Raw genomic sequence first — 16,150 nt, 5'->3', positions numbered from 1 at the left:
TTTAAGATTCGTTTGTTTTCATAAGTAGAATGGAGGGAATTGATAATGAAAGAATTAATAGTGAGGGAATTAATAGTGAGAGGATTGTTAGTGAGTGGATTGATAGTGAGAGGATTAAGTAAAATTGTGTTTGTTTTGATAACAATGGTAAGTGTAGGGATTGTTAAATTATTACGTATAAAAGAAATATAAAATATTAAAACAAATAAAATTATAATTTCTCCTTAACAAAAAATACAAAAACATTACATTTGGCAACATCACTTTTTAAGCTAAAAGTCACTAAAAAATTAAAAAGCCAACAACCTATACAAAAAAAGTCAAAAATTCTGGCCTTGTTCGGTTTAACTCTCAAAACACAATTTTTGAAAAAAATTTCCAAAATTTTGTTTGGTTGGGAATTTTTTGAAAAAAATTTCTAAAATTATTTTTCTCTCATACACATCAATTAATTACTTTTTCTCTCTCCAATTTCCTTTTCAATTAGTTTTTTTTTCCACGCACATCTACTCAACTACAACAAAATATCAAAGCATCCAAAACTCTCATACTCTAAAATTATTTCCAAAATATACAACTAAACAAAGCAATAAAAATTCTAAACTCTTTCCCTAAGTTTTTTTTGAAAATTCATCTTCCAAAACCAAACCAAACACACCCTCTATTTTCCCTTTTTTTTTGTATATTTTTTCGTAAAAAATTAAAAAGTCATCCCAAACATACTAATTTTTTTATATAATATTTTAGTCAAAAAATTAAAAAAATTACTAAAAAAATATGTTCCGAGGCCTAAATATTAATATTAAAAAAAATACCTAACATGTAAAAGTTAAAAAAAAAAAAAAAAAAAAAATACTAAACTGAACGACTAACTTCTAATACCAACTCTCTCACCTCTATCTCAATCTCTTCTTCATAACCCATCTTAATCTGAAAACTCATCTCATTTCCCAAAAACAAATATGGCCTAGATTATAAATAAGCGGGCCCTAGATTATAACATTTCTTGTGATCATGTTGGATCGCTTTCAATCCTGCATATGTGTGTGCGTCAGTTTTTTGGACTAGTGCTTGGTCTTTTCAGCCAAAAATACAATTAGAAGGTTGTGTGGTGCGATCGTGCTACGTAGCTCGAATGCCGCGGCTCGAAACGCAGCTCGACATCAAAACGACGTCGTTTTGGTGTCGATTTTGTCTCTTTTTTTTTTTTTTTTTTTTTTCCTGGTTTGCAGAACGAAGCAGAAGAAGAAGAAGAAGAAGAAGAAGGAGGGAGAAGAAGAGGAGGAGGAGGAGGAGGAGGAGGAGGGAGGGGAGGGGGCCATAAAAACCGGTTTGAGGAGGAGGGGAGGCTGGGCTGCGACGGAGGAGGAAGCAGCAGCGGCGGCCGGAGCTGCGACGACGGCGGGGCGGGGCTGCGACGACGCCGACCTTCTTCCTCTCCCTCCCTTCTCTTTCTCCTCTCCCTCTCTTTCTCTCCCTCTCCCTCTCCCTCTCCCTCTCGAGCCATTTCGAGCCTGGTAGCTTCGAGCTACCAGGCATTTCCGTTGTGCGGACTATCATTCCATGTATTGGGCATGGGGTTAAAAGTTCCATTTTAACTTTTAATTTATTTTAAGTTTCAAATTTTTTTATCTTTCAATATATATTTTTTTGAAAAAATCAAACAAAAAATTAATAAAAAAATCAACTTTTCAAAACAACCCTTAAAGTTGTGGAATGTGCATATTTTAATGGTTGGTTTGAGATACACTATATAAATATATTTTTTTATCTTTTTTAAGTTATATTATCTCTTTATTTTTTACATATTTTTTCATAAAAAATTTAAAAAGTATATTTACTTTAATTATTCCAAACCTTAAAAATATCTCTATTGGGTTTTTATTTAATTATTTAGTGGGAAAATTGTGTTTAGTTTGCCTTTAGAATCGTGATTTTATCACTTTTTAAAATTCATAACTAAATACACAATTCAAAATTACTTAAACTCAATTCAAAAATTAATTTCAAAACTTATAATCAAACACACAATTCAAAACTCAATTCAAAATTTTTTCAAAATTCAAAACCAAACCCTTTTCAAAATTCTATTTTAAAAGAAAAAAAATTCAAAAAATATTTTTTTATTTTGTTTTTTTAAATTATTTTTAGAATTATAATTTAAGTATGGAGTAGTGTTTTGAGTTAGGAGTTTTGAATTGAGTTTTGAAAAGAGAAAATTTGTTTGGTTATAAGTTTTAAAAAGAGTTTTGAAGCTCCGTTTGGAAAGTTGGTTTGTGGGTTTTTTTGGCTAAAATAGCCACAAAAAATAAATAGGCTTTTTAGTCCAATAAGACAAAATATCAAATTCAACCCATAATCATTACATTCTTTTTCTTACAAAAAAGTCAAAAAAACCAAAAAAGTCAAAAGCCCTTCCCAAACTAAGCTTTTTAACCTCAGGCTAAAATAGCCAAAAAAGCCAAAAAGCTAAAAAGCCAACCCACTTCCCAAACGGAGCTTGTATTTTGAGTTTTGAGTTGTATTTTAAAATTTTTTGGATTTATTTTTTTAAAATATTTAAAAATTTTCTTAATTTTATTTTTTTAGGGTAAATATTTTATATTTTACATTTTAAATATTTATTTATTTATTTATTTTAATATGCACTATATTTCGTACATTTATGTGCTGTATTTTTTCTAATATTATTTTTTTTAAATATATAATTTTTATATTTTATATTTTAAATATTTTATTTTATTTTATAAATATATTTTTAAATATTTTAATTTTGTTTTTGTTATATGTTGGTTATTATTTGAGTGTAGAATTTTGAAGGTAGTGTGGAGTTTTGAGTTTTATGTTTGCTTATGAGTTTTGAAAATAATTTTTGAATTGAGTTTTGAATTATGTGTTTGGTTATGATTTGAGTGTGAGATTGTGTTTTGAATTTAAAATATTAAAATTAAAAATTAAAATATTTACAAAATAAAATAAAATGTTTAAAATAGAAAATTTTAAATAAAAATTATATGTTTAAAATAAAAAATTAAAATTTTCTTAAACATTTTTTTAATATTTTTAAAAAATAAATCCAAAAAACTCAAAATTTAAAAACTCAAAATGCAACTCAAAACTCTTTTTAAAACTCAATTTTTTTTTTCAAAATTCAAAAGTTCTTTTCAAAACACTTTTCAAAACTCATAATCAAACAAATTTTCTTTTTTCAAAACTCAACTCACAATTCCACACTCAAATCACAATTTCAAAAAGAGAATCACAATTCTAAAATTAAACCAAACGCAACCTAAAAGTTGAGAAAATATCATTTGTGACTATCATTTGTAATTTGGTATGAGTTACATCTACAATGAATTTGAACCACATTTTATTTTTTTGAATATTCTCAAACTTCGCTAAAAACTTCCCTTTATTTTGAGGTAAAAAATATCATTTGTGACTCACAATATTTGATCCTTCTCAAATAATAATTATCATCTTGCAGTTCAAAATTTTTCAAAAACTTTAGACTCTATACATTTTAATGAGATTTTATTATACTAAGTTTTTGAAAAATTAAAGCCTTCAACAATAAAAAAAAAAAAAAAAAAAAAAAAAAAAAAAAAAAATTGAGATATTTTTGAAATTGACAATTTTTGGTATCAAGGAAGAGCATGGAATATCCAATTAAAAATTAAACATTTGAGCTGGACACTAGTTTGATTGAAATCCTTGTTGATTCATGAATTATGTTAGTTTCAAAGCATTTTGAATGATTTAGATAAGTATATTTTTTAATTTTTCATAAAAAAAAAATTTAAAAAAATAAAGAAATGGTATAACGTAAGTAAATACACTTATCTAAGAAAATACCATATTAATCTAAGATAAGTATAAAATTGGGACATGCCTTGACATTGATGGACTTTGAAGTGATTTGTGTCCTTTGAGATGTATGGTTGGCTTAGCTTTCACCATTCTGAATGCTTAGGATATACAGCTGTGTCATCAATTTTGATATGGGGGTGGCTTAGATAACACCTCAACTCACTTGGTTATTATTGATTTCAGGGTTTAGAAAATGATGGAAGGGCACTGACTGTGGTCTGGTGTTGAGGCACAAAAGCAGGCCCCACTAGAATATCATATTTCAAATAATTTGTCCGTTGCACAATTTGTGTTTGAATTTTTTTATTTTTTATTTTTTATTTTTGAGAGCAAAATTGGCTTGTCAAGAAGGTAAATTGTGCATCTATTAATTATACGTGGTATTCGATTTTTGTCATTATTGTACGACTACAGAAATTTTTTTCGTATAATTTTGTTAATTAAGTTTGCACTCCTTCAAACGTTGTTATTTTGCTACCTGAAAACACAAACGCGAGCTAACCGACAAGTGTATGCCAAAAACCCTTCTGATGCCTAAGTTAACAATTAGACAATAGACAAAAAACTCTATGTATTTGAGAGTAAGAATTGAAATACCTGTGCATAGATCCTGTCATGAGTTTTTATAGATTTTACTTGGCACAATTCTAGTAGAACTTCAACTCTCTTTAGCAGAATCCTCCTAGGAATCACACTCCCAAGGATAATGCCTATTTTGATAACACGCTACTCACTACCAAGTGAGATGGTTGGTACAATCCCAGTAAAATTCTAACTTTCCTTAGCAGAGTCCTCCTATGAGTCTCATGCTCAAGGATAATGCTTATCCTTAGAATACCCTCATCACTGCATGCTAAGTGAGATAGCCAGACCTTTATGCTTAGATATACATTCCTGATCGAGCTACCTTATCTCGGTCCCCTGCTGTTCAGGCCGTGCGACTGGAAGTCGATCTACCGAATGGCACCCTGTCGAGTTACATATTGTTCGGCCCTCTCTATTGACAACATCTCGATCCGATAAAGGACTACTGTGACAACCCTCACAACTGTTTACTGATAATATCACTGATTACTGCTAAACTGTGACTAAACATGATTAAGTAACTGATTAGACTGACATTCTGAACTGATTAATTGAGTGTATTAGTTTAAACGCATTTCTATCTGTTTGACTGTTAATTGATCTGTTCATGTTTTAAGTGTCGAACTGTGAATTGAAAGCCTTATTGGCGGCCGAATCTGAAATTGATTAGTGTTTTGTGTCAATTAGAATTAATGTGATTTTATGGTATGTTTAATTGAAATTTGATTCGAAATGATTAACTTGGATTAAGTAGTGTTGAACTACATTAGTTGTATTAATTATCCTTTTTCCATGTTAGTGGGCCACCTTGTCAATACTTGTTTGGACTTGATTAATATACATTTGGCATTGTATCTTCAACCATTTTGAAGACAAAACCAAAAGAGAGAGAGAGAGAGAGGTATGAGAAAATTGAGTCCATCAAGATTTCTTGTTCGAATTTGGAAGGATTGAAGAGTAGATAGCAATTTTGAGCTTCCATTCTTGAAATTGAGGACCTAAGGTAGGAGAATTCTTGAACTTGAATTCTAGTTGTATCGTGCATGGTCCATGAGCCATTAGTGATATAAGTCTAGACTTGGTTTTAAATTGTTGAATTGAAGCTTGAATCATGCATGCATGTCTACATTCTTGAATTTTGAGGTTGTTTTCATAGAATCCTCACATGCATGTCCATATTTGGGTTATAGTTCATGAATTCATCATATTTTGGAAGGATTGGCTCATTTGATCTTGTATTGGAAGCTTTAATTTCAATTGAGCACTTGCAAGTTACATACATTTATGTTCTTGAAGTTTATTTGAAATTGGGTTCAACTGAACTATCTTTGGGCTTTGATTTTACAAATTGATCTTTGAAACATGTCATATTATGAGTTTTAAAGTGTTTTTCAAAAAATTGGCCCAAAAGAATCAAATTTGATGCTTTAAATGTTGAGTTTTAGGCTTGGAAACAAATCTGGAAGTTCCAGATTTTGGATCCACGCTCGAGCGTACACTCTGAGTTCATGCAGTCAGCTCGAGCGGGTAAAGTAACGCTCGAGCGTAAAATGCGTGTATCCAGTACTTTACATGTGTTTACAGTCCGCTCGAGCGAGAGAATGCACGCTCGAGCGTGGACTTGTGTCTCACGCTCGAGCGGGGGTCAAGCGCCCGTCGAGCGTGAATTTCATGCATCCAGTACTTTTGCAGTCTGCTCGAGCGAGGAAAGTCACGCTCGAGCGTAGCTCTTTTGTCTACATGTTCGCTCGAGCGGAGAAAGCCACGCTCGAGCGAGACCCCTGTTTTCTGAAAATTTTAAAAAGTGTTTTAAAGTACATCTTTGCATCCTCATTTCATCCTAGGCATTCCTAGGCCTAGTTTAAGGCATCTTAATGAGGATATTGATGTAGAACCACACCGAGTCAAGATAGGGACTAAGTCTTTGATTCCCAAGTGTGTAACTTAGTGTGTGTTCATTCTGTAACTGTGTAGGGTTGGCATCCGAGGACGCTCACTAGCCGCTATTAACCCAGTGCTCTGTGAGTAACAATGTTGTAAAGATATATTCAATCATGAATATTTTCTGAATGATCAACTGTACTGCTTTCTGAAATGATATTTCTTACTGAATGAATGCTTGTCCTATTTGCGAACTATATTCGTGGCATCCATAGCAATTTACTGTTACTGTACTATACTGCTACTATCACAGAGATCTCTATCGGTTCCCATGTTGGGACCACTATTGTTTACTGTTATGATGGCCATCAACTGACTGTTCGGTCTGTTAAGACCTACGGTACTGTCTGCTATTGGATGTACCACTTATGACTGCTATGATCGAATAACTGATATACTGTTCAAATGACTGTTTTAAATATTGAAAGGACATTCATTCTTAACCCCTTTACGCATATGCTATTCACTGGGCTTTAGCTCACTGTTTATATATATATGTAGGTGTCCAGGCACCAGATCGGAGTTAGGAGCGTTGGGTTTAACTCCATTTTTGTCAAGCCAACCACTGTGCCTCACTGAAAGGTTCCAAGTCCTTCAAGCTAGGGCTTTTTGGGATGTTTTAGATTCATCATTTCTGTCTCTGTTTTTATATAGACTGACTGTACATGTACTGTACTGTTCTAATAGGGATTAGGTCCCTGTCCTGGATGATTGTATATGCATGTATATACTGTTTTGGTTCTAAATGTGAATATGTATGAAAAGTCTTCTTTTTTTGCATACAGACTGTCATAACTCATTGGACATCTTTTATTACTGTTTTGGCTTCCGACAGCCCCTGTACTCTGTATTACTGTCCTTACTGTTAAGCAGGCCTTCGGTAATCATGGATTACTGCCCGGTTACGGTGCTAAACCCATAGGGGCGGGTTTGGATCGTGACAACTACTTTCAGATAGCTGAGTCCAGGACCTAGCAACTCATCTTTGATCGGCCTAGTATCTTTTTAGCCCAAGACCGAATTACACCAGCATTTATCTCGGCCCATTGTGCGGCCTAACTCTCAAAGAAGACTTTTTCTAACTTGGCCCAATTTGTTCACAAATTACCCTCTAAATTATGATTATTATTTATTAAATTTTATGGTAATATCATATGTAAAGTAAATCATTTTAAAAAAAAAAAGTAAAAAAAGGGGTCAATCATGCATCAACCGTTTTAAACTTTTAGGTGGTTTTATTTATTTATTTATTTATTAACAAAGTGTAAATTTCATTAAAAACATGAAATTACAGGTATAAAAAGATGTAATGTATTGAGAGAGATTTGAAATGTACAAATTATCCCTATTACTACTACTTGCATTCATACAATCAACCTTTTAGCCTCACATTTTTTTTTACATGGAATTTGATAATTAATTTTTTTTAGTTTTTAAAAAAGCTTGTACAATTAATGACTATTAAACATTTTTTTTTTGTTAGTGCAAAAATTAAAATTTTAATTATTTGTTAACTGAAGATAAATAAGTTTTTACTTTTGATTTATTTAGTTAAATTAACTTATTTAGTCGAAGGAGACCCTAGAGATGATGGAGATAAAAGTTTCACTACCTTAAAATGTGAAAGTTGCAAATTAGGAAAATTATCAAATATGAGTACCATACTTTCGTTCAATGAAAAATCATAATGCACGTTAAGTGAATCATTTTTTATCTCTTAATTATCTAATAAATGTGGATCAGTATTATTCATTTGTAAAAAATTTAATTATATCATTAGTTTGAAGCACCGAGTGAAAATACTACATGATGCTCTAGGATTACCAATGCAAATTGGAACCATTTTGGAGTTTGTAGCTAAAAACCTTCAACAATAACTAGATCTGGAGACTCACCACAACTTCATATTGATAATTTATATCGTTCATATTGTAACACTTGAATATAAATTATTTATACAAAATAAGATTTATGTGATAATCGTAATTATACAATTTATTAGTATTTGACTTTTAAAAAAATACAAATGAATTTGATTTAAAAAAGTATACCATTTATTTTCTTTTGGAATAATAATAATAATAATAATAATAATAATAATACAATGATATAATTACAATTATTGAATCAATCTATTCTTTTAATTAATAATACAAGAACCCAACATCATAAATTATTTCTAGGGTAAATTACAAATACATCCCCTGCGATTTACTTAAATTACAAATTGCCCTATGTGGTTTTAGAAATTACATTATGCCCCCCTAAGGTTTCTAATTTTATAACAAATAGGGCATTTTATTAATAAATTATCAAGTTAATTAATAATTTTTAATAATGTTAAAATTTTATTTCAATTAATAATTCAGATAATTTTATTATTGTATAGGTGAACAGTTAGAAATTTTACTTTTTTAATTAATTTTGTTAAATAAAAAATTCTGATAAGAAAGTATTTATAATTTTTTAAATCAAAAAAAATAATTTATATTTTAAATAAATTTTAAAAAATATATTTGTAATTTATCTTTATTTCTATCATCAACAATGATAGAGACTACTAATTTTAGAGCTCTAAAAATACCACTAATGACATGGAACATCAAAAAAGAAAAAAATACAACACTAATACTAAAATATCAAATCATTCATGATGAGACCTACTACCACATCATTAGTGAGAGCACTAATTAGTGCTCCCACTCATTTTCCTTCTATCATATCACCATAATGCAACTTATGCTAAGCCCTAGAAATCCAACTGCAAACTCTAGTATAACTGAGTGAATCCTCGCTCTTAGGCCTCGTTTGGGAACCATCTTTTTTAGTCAAAAAGTTAAAAAGTTATTAAATTAGCTAAAAAGTCAACAACTCATACCAAAAAGTTAAAGGCTATGTTTGGTTGTGATTTGTAATCAATTTTCTACACGTGTGTTTGAGTATGATGATTGGTTATGGTTTTGAAATCAATTTTCCACACTCTCTACAGAGAACTCTGATGCACAGGTCGCGTTTTTTGTCAAAATTTTGCCTGAGGAAGTCCACCCAGAAGACCACCCGGTTGTCCACCCGAATGTCCTTTGAATTCCAGATTTTTTTTTTTTTTTTTTTTGGCAATTGATTTACATACTCGGGAAAAATATTTTCTGAATTTTTTTAAATTTTTTATGTGTTTTAAAATAATTTTGAGTTGTATGTTTAGTTATGAGTTGTAAATTTTTGTATCACATATCAAATGTCACATCAACAATTCCCTACTCAAATCAAACCTCTTTTCCAAAACTATTTTCAAAACTCTTTACTAAACAAATTTTCTACACTCAAATCATAATTCTACAACACACAAACTCAAAATAAAACTCATACTCTCAAATCACATTTACAAAACACAACCAAACGCAGGCAAAGATTCTGTTTTCTCTCTACTTTTTACACATCTTTTTGTAAAAAGTCAAAAAATCATCCCAAACATATTAATTTTTTTAACTCATATTTTAACTAAATAATTAAAAAATTATTAAATTAGTCTGATCCCAAATAAGACTAATGATTATAGGATCGTGACCCCACACTGAGTGATCTTAATGATTATAGGATCGTGACCCTCCAACTAACCTAATCTCTCCATCTGGGGGAAGTCACATCTGCCTCTAAGTGACAACCCTGCTTACATAAGAAGACAATCTGCCAAATTCATTCTATCATGCAAGTTGTTTTTTGTTTTTTGGCAACAACAAAAACAATATCGGGAAAGATATGTGCATATAATTGGTGTTAAAAAAATGTTCAAAAAAAATAAATGTATGGATCAAGTTCATATTTAGGTCAAGTTTGACAATATTAAAATAATTTATCTTTTTATCTTTTTTTCATCACTTCTTTACTTTTCTACACATATTTTTGTAAAAAGACAAAAAATACACTTATTTAGGTCATTCTAAACAACCCCTTAAAATCAACCTTGATCACAGAATAAATATTACTTGATATATTTTTATATATGAATTTTGTGTACGTAATATCACTTGAACAATATATGATTTAAGAGGAAGATATCACCAAATATTTACAAAAGATGAGATTATAATATGAGAAGCATGATGTTGTAGTAGTTTTGTGATCTATTATGCCTTCGTTTGGAATGTGAGTTAACTTTTTGATTTTTTGACTATTTTAATATGAGATTAAAAAGTCTCGTTTAGAATGAATTTTTTGACTTTTTAAAATTTTATGAGAGAAAAAATAAAATAATTATGATTTAGATATGATATTTTATCTTATTAAATTTTTAATCCTTTTTTTTTTTTTTTTGGTAACTATTTTAACTCAAAAAATTAATGCCAAACATAGCTGATGTCATTTGTTTATGCTGTAGAACTAACGCAAGATCCTATAAATTGGATCCCTTTCTCATTTCCCACCTTAACTTAATCAAAACTTCCCTCATCATCAATTCTCCCAAACAGAAATGAAAAGTTCATCATTACACCAAATTTCTCTAGCAGCACTTTTCAGTCTCCTCCATTTCACAACCACCATGAACTCATGCTTGGCCAACAACACAAACAACAATACTGAGTACATCACAAAGTCATGTGCCACCACATTGTACCCTCAATTGTGCTACAAGTCCCTATCAAAATATGCAAACAAAATCCAAACAAGCCCCAAAATCCTAGCCATCACCGCCCTCTCCGTGTCTCTCTTGGCCGCACAATCCACCTCAAAATTGATCTTGAACCTGTCAAAAAACCCCAATTTGCGCTCCGGTGAGGCAGCTGCCCTGGCCGATTGCGTTGAAGTGATGGGTGACTCAGTGGACGAGCTAAAAAGATCTGTGGACGAGTTGACTCGTAGTAGAGGCGGCTCTGATTTTGAATTTGAAATGAGTAATGCCCAGACTTGGGTGAGCGCGGCGTTGACCGATGATGACACGTGTATGGATGGGTTTGGTGGGGTGGCAATGAATGGGCAAGTGAAGAGTATAGTGAGGAGGCTTGTCAAGAAATTGGCACATTTGACTAGCAATGGTTTGGCTTTGGTTAACAATTATGCTAGCTCTCAAGACCACCTAACTTTGAAAGGTGATGCCCATCTCTGGGGCTGAATTTTGATTTGCTCTGCTGCTATTAGAAATGTTTTTTCTGTTTCTGTTTTTTATTTTTATTTTTATTTTTATGGTGTGAAATTTGGGAGGTGGGAAAGAATTGTCATTTGTGACCAGATGTTTTGGATGAAACAATAATCTACCAGTTTCATCTCTCTTCATATATCCTAATAAAATAAATGTATGATATAAATTTAAGTTTAATATGATGTGAATTACATTCAAAATGAATGTAATCCAGACATTTTATTTTCTACAATTATTCGAGTAAATTTTTTTGAAGTCGGTAACAATATTTGAGTAATTTATTTATTGTTAATTATTGGGAAAAAAAAATTGCATACATAATTTTTACATAAAATTCAACAAGAATTATGTGAGAGTGCCATTTTTAAAATTAAACAATAATAATGGATATTTTACTTTGAAGTAAAAAATTCTCAAAAGATCACATCATCATTTTGCTACATTAATTTTATACAAAAATTTTATTTGCATATGTTAATCTTATGTAATTTCAGGTTAGATTAAGATATACACTTTATATATAGGGCAAATTACAAAAAAAACCTCAAGCTTTTGCGTTTTTTCAATTTAAATTCTAGGATTTCAATTTTGACTAATTAAACCCTAGAGTTTCTTCCATGTTTCAATATGAACCCTCCGTTCATATCTGTTTGATTGAACTAATAGAATCAGGATAAAATTCTCAGATTCAAATAGATATACTCAAACACTTATATCTCCCTCGCCGTAACTCCATTTCACCTCATTTTTGCGTCGTTGGATTCACCTCATTGCATAGTTTTCATTCCATCCCTCATACGCCTTGTTCTACCTCGTTTTGTGTGCCGTTGGAATTTCAAAAATAAGATTTTTCTCTCTTTGAGCAAAATTTTTAAATTCAAACACACATGTTCAAGCACTTATATCTTCTTCATTATAACTCTGTTTCAACTCATTTTTGCGTTGTTGGATTCACCTCATGGCTTAGTTTTCATTCCATCTCTTATACGTCCTGTTCCACCACTTTTTGCGTGTTGTCGGAGCTCCGAAAGTTGGCCAAAAATAAGATTTCTTTCTCTCTCTCTCTCTGTGTTTCCTTTTCTTTCTTCGTCTATCTTATATCTCTATACTTCTTTTTTCCTCATTCCTTTCTACAATTATTCTCTCTTTTCCTCTCCTCTCATAGCCCTTCTCCTACTCTTATGTTTCTTTCCGTTCTTGTAAGTAATATATATTCGTACTCGACGACACTGCTACCGTCACAGGTTCGATGGCCACCACGAGCTCGGTGGAAGGGCCATGAAGGAAAAAGAAAAGGAAAAGAGAGAATAATTGTGGAAAGAAAATAGGAAGGAAGAAGTATGGCGATAAAAGATAGATAAGGGAAGAAACAAATATTATTTTATTTTCGGCCAACTTTTGAAGCTTTGGTGGCATGCAAAAAGAGGTGGAATAAGACGCATGAGAGGTGAAATGAAAACTAGTCCATGAGGTGAAACAGAGTTACGATGAAGTAGATACAGGTAATTGAACATGTGGGTTTGAATATGAAAATTTTGCCCAAAGAGAAAAAAATTATTTTTGGCCAATTTTCGGAGCTCAGACAGTATTCAAAAAGATGTAGAACAAGGCTTATGAGGACTGGAACGAAAACTAGGCTATTAGGTGAATCTAACAATGCAAAAATTAGGCAAAACGGAATTACGACTAAATAGATACAAATACTTAAACATGTGTATTTGAATCTAAAAAATTTACCCAAAGAGAGAAAAATCCTATTTTTGGCCAACTTTCGGAGTTTCAATGGCATACAAAACGAGGTGGAATAAGGCGTATGAGGGATAGAATGAAAACTAGGCAATGTGGTGAATCCAACGACGCAAAAATAAGGTGAAACGGAGTTACGACAAGAGAGATACAAGTGTTTAAACATATATATTTGAATCTGAGAATTTTGCGCAGATTCCGTTAATTCAATCAAACGGATATGGACATAAGGTTCACATTAAAATACGGAAGAAACTCCAAGATTTAATTTGTCAAAATTAAAGCCTTACAGTTTAAATTAAAAAATACGCAAAACTCTAAGATTTTTTATCTTTTTTTTTTTAATTTGCTCCCATATATATAAATTCTATTTATAAATTACTTTTCTCCTTCATACTTGTTTGAAAGTGACGCATCAATCAATAATAATCTTATCTGTATACACAACTAGGGCGAGGCGGAGGACATTGGGACGGCCCGTTTAGGCCTAACCACAGATGCAGTCCAGCCCACATTTAACAGGTTGAACTTGAGTCTTGAAGGAAAGGCTAGAATAATATGCATCACTTGAAAATCCAGTGGGCAAATACAGTGGGCCGCCTAGGCCACAGCCAGCACCAAAACAGTTTTTATTTTTTGGATAGAAAATCCCACTTTTTTTTTTGAACAGAAATTGAGGATATAAATTTGATACGTGGCATCTCTGCAGCCCTTAAAAAAAATCAAAATAAAATTTAAATTTTATCAATTTAAATCTTTTTTTTTATATTTATTTTCAATCTAAATTATTAATCTATTTTTGTCAAATACCATATAAAAAAGTACTTTAGTCATGAAACTCAATATAAGTGTATATAAAATGTCTAAAATATCCTTTTTAATTGAGTTTAATAATTAAAATATCTTTTATTATTATTATCAATTTTACTTAATGAAAACAAACAAATAATTTAAATTAAAAATAAATAAATAAAAAATTCATGGCTTAAATTAACAAAATTAAAAATTTGATGTTTATTTTATTACAAGTTTTAAAGTTTGATTTTGATTTTGATTTTTTGTAATTTAACCCCAAAAAAAAATTCTTCTTACCCTATAATTCCAAATAAGAGGATATTAAAAATATAAAAAATAAAAATAAAAATGGAGAGGGTGCTATTGAGTTCCGGAGAGTTCTCTTGCAATAAAATAATAATAATAATAATAAATAAAATAAAAATGAAAATGGAAATAAAATTTGATCAATCCCAAGGCCAATTTCAATATTACTCCCTCTTTCTTAAAATATTAATTCTTTTAGGGAAATTTAATTTTTTTAGTAATATAATTATTACATTTCAAAAATTTGCTGTGTTTGGTTTAAATTTTCTAAATTCAATTTTTTTAAAATCGAGTTTTTTATTTTTCGTATTTTTTTGTTTTTAATGAACATTTTTAAAATTTTAAGCATTTTTTTTTACTTTTTTAGATGCACCTTACTTAGATGAATCTAAAAAGTAAAATATTTGTAAAAAATCAATAAATACACAAGAATACAAAAATATACTAAATTCTCAATTTTTTTTTTGTATTTTTTGGTTATTTAGTGAATTTTTTAAAGATTTTTTTAACAAATATTATACTTTTTAAATGTATTTATGTTAGGTGTATCTAACAATTTAAAAAAAAATGGTTAAAATATAAAAAAAAAATTCAATGAAAAAAAAAATTAAAAAATTTTAATTTCTGAAAAATGAATCTTGAATCTTGAAACCAAACAAACTGAACTTTCCAAAAGTATGTTTTGGTAGTATAATTATTATATTTCAAAAAATATTTATTAATGAATTTAAAAGAAGGAAAAATTAAAAAAAAATCATATTATTTTAATTCTTGATTTTTGAAAAAGTATTAATATTTGAGATAATGAAAATTGAAATAAGGGATTAATATTTTAGGATGGAGTATTAGTTTTTGGAAAATTGGTCTAACATCCTTCTCCAACTTTTAGTAATGAGAGAGGTTCACAATAAGTTTTTTTTTTTTTTTTGTAGTCTAAAGTCACTCATCCACACTCATGTATAACACATACTGGCCCTGTTTGGTAGAGCTGTGAGAAAGTGCTTATAGCTTATGCCTAAACAGCTTATAGCTTATAACTTTCAGCTTAAGCTGATTTCCAACTTATTCTTAAAGCATCTCCTGCCCCACTTAAAGAATAAGCTATTTTCTGACTTCCACAAAGCTATAAGCTATAAGCTATAAGCTATAAGCTAAACCAAACACATCAAAATAGCTTAAATTAAGCTGAAAGCTGAAATAAGCTGAAATTAAGCTGTACCAAACAGGGCCACTATCTCATTCTCTCTCCTCTCTCTTCTTGCACCAAACAACCCCTCTCTCTCTTTTCTCTTCGTTCGCAACATTGTTCGGAGCTTCATTAGCATTGAGCATTGACTACGACAGAGGAATTCGATATGGTTTTATTGCTAAAATAGTGATATCAAGATGATTGCTTGCCTTGGGAAAACTAGTGCGACGAGCCGAATTTAGATCCAAAATTTTAACTGCTCCAAATTTTGTAAATATGTTTAGTAGATCCTCATGTTCTATGTCTTCATGTACTCCACTAACAAAGATGACCCAACCCTCGCTGCAAGAATTAAAACAATAAGTAGAAATCAAATTTCTTCAAATTGGTACAAAAGTATTAAGAGGATAAAATCTACTCATGATTATGTACAATCATGAACTCACGAAAGATTAAACTTTGAATTATATAAAAGTAGTAGGTCATAACAGATACTTTTATGAGGTTTTCAGAACCATATGAATAAAAAAAATTACAAGGAGGGAAAAAGATCAAAGCAGTGCTTTGCCATGATCAGTACAATA

General features: G+C 30.4%; 1 protein-coding gene and 1 long non-coding RNA gene across 2 annotated transcripts; both read left to right on the top strand.

The window, feature by feature from the left end:
- Positions 1 to 5,338: 5,338 nt before the first annotated feature.
- Positions 5,339 to 7,176, top strand: LOC114324143 (uncharacterized). The gene is made up of 3 exons (XR_003651497.2): positions 5,339 to 5,458; positions 6,430 to 6,476; positions 6,898 to 7,176. It is a non-coding gene; the product is annotated as an uncharacterized LOC114324143 (long non-coding RNA).
- Positions 7,177 to 10,739: 3,563 nt separating this feature from the next.
- Positions 10,740 to 11,762, top strand: LOC114324115 (21 kDa protein). Its single transcript, XM_028271846.2, has one exon. It carries the CDS (start codon positions 10,865 to 10,867, stop codon positions 11,501 to 11,503), a length of 639 nt encoding a protein of 212 aa, XP_028127647.2. The 5' UTR covers positions 10,740 to 10,864; the 3' UTR covers positions 11,504 to 11,762.
- The last annotated feature ends 4,388 nt before the right edge of the window (positions 11,763 to 16,150 follow it).

Source organism: Camellia sinensis, chromosome 11, assembly GCF_055761805.1.
Source record: "Camellia sinensis isolate YWXY chromosome 11, ASM5576180v1, whole genome shotgun sequence".
In the NCBI taxonomy this organism is placed as follows: domain Eukaryota; kingdom Viridiplantae; phylum Streptophyta; class Magnoliopsida; order Ericales; family Theaceae; genus Camellia; species Camellia sinensis.
Note: the sequence above shows the minus strand (reverse complement) of the source record. Positions and strands in the feature narration are given on the sequence as shown.

Coding starts and splice junctions, on each gene's coding strand:
- LOC114324115 (XM_028271846.2), top strand. CDS start 10,865: ATGAAAAGTTCATCATTACACCAAATTTCTCTAGCAGCACTTTTCAGT.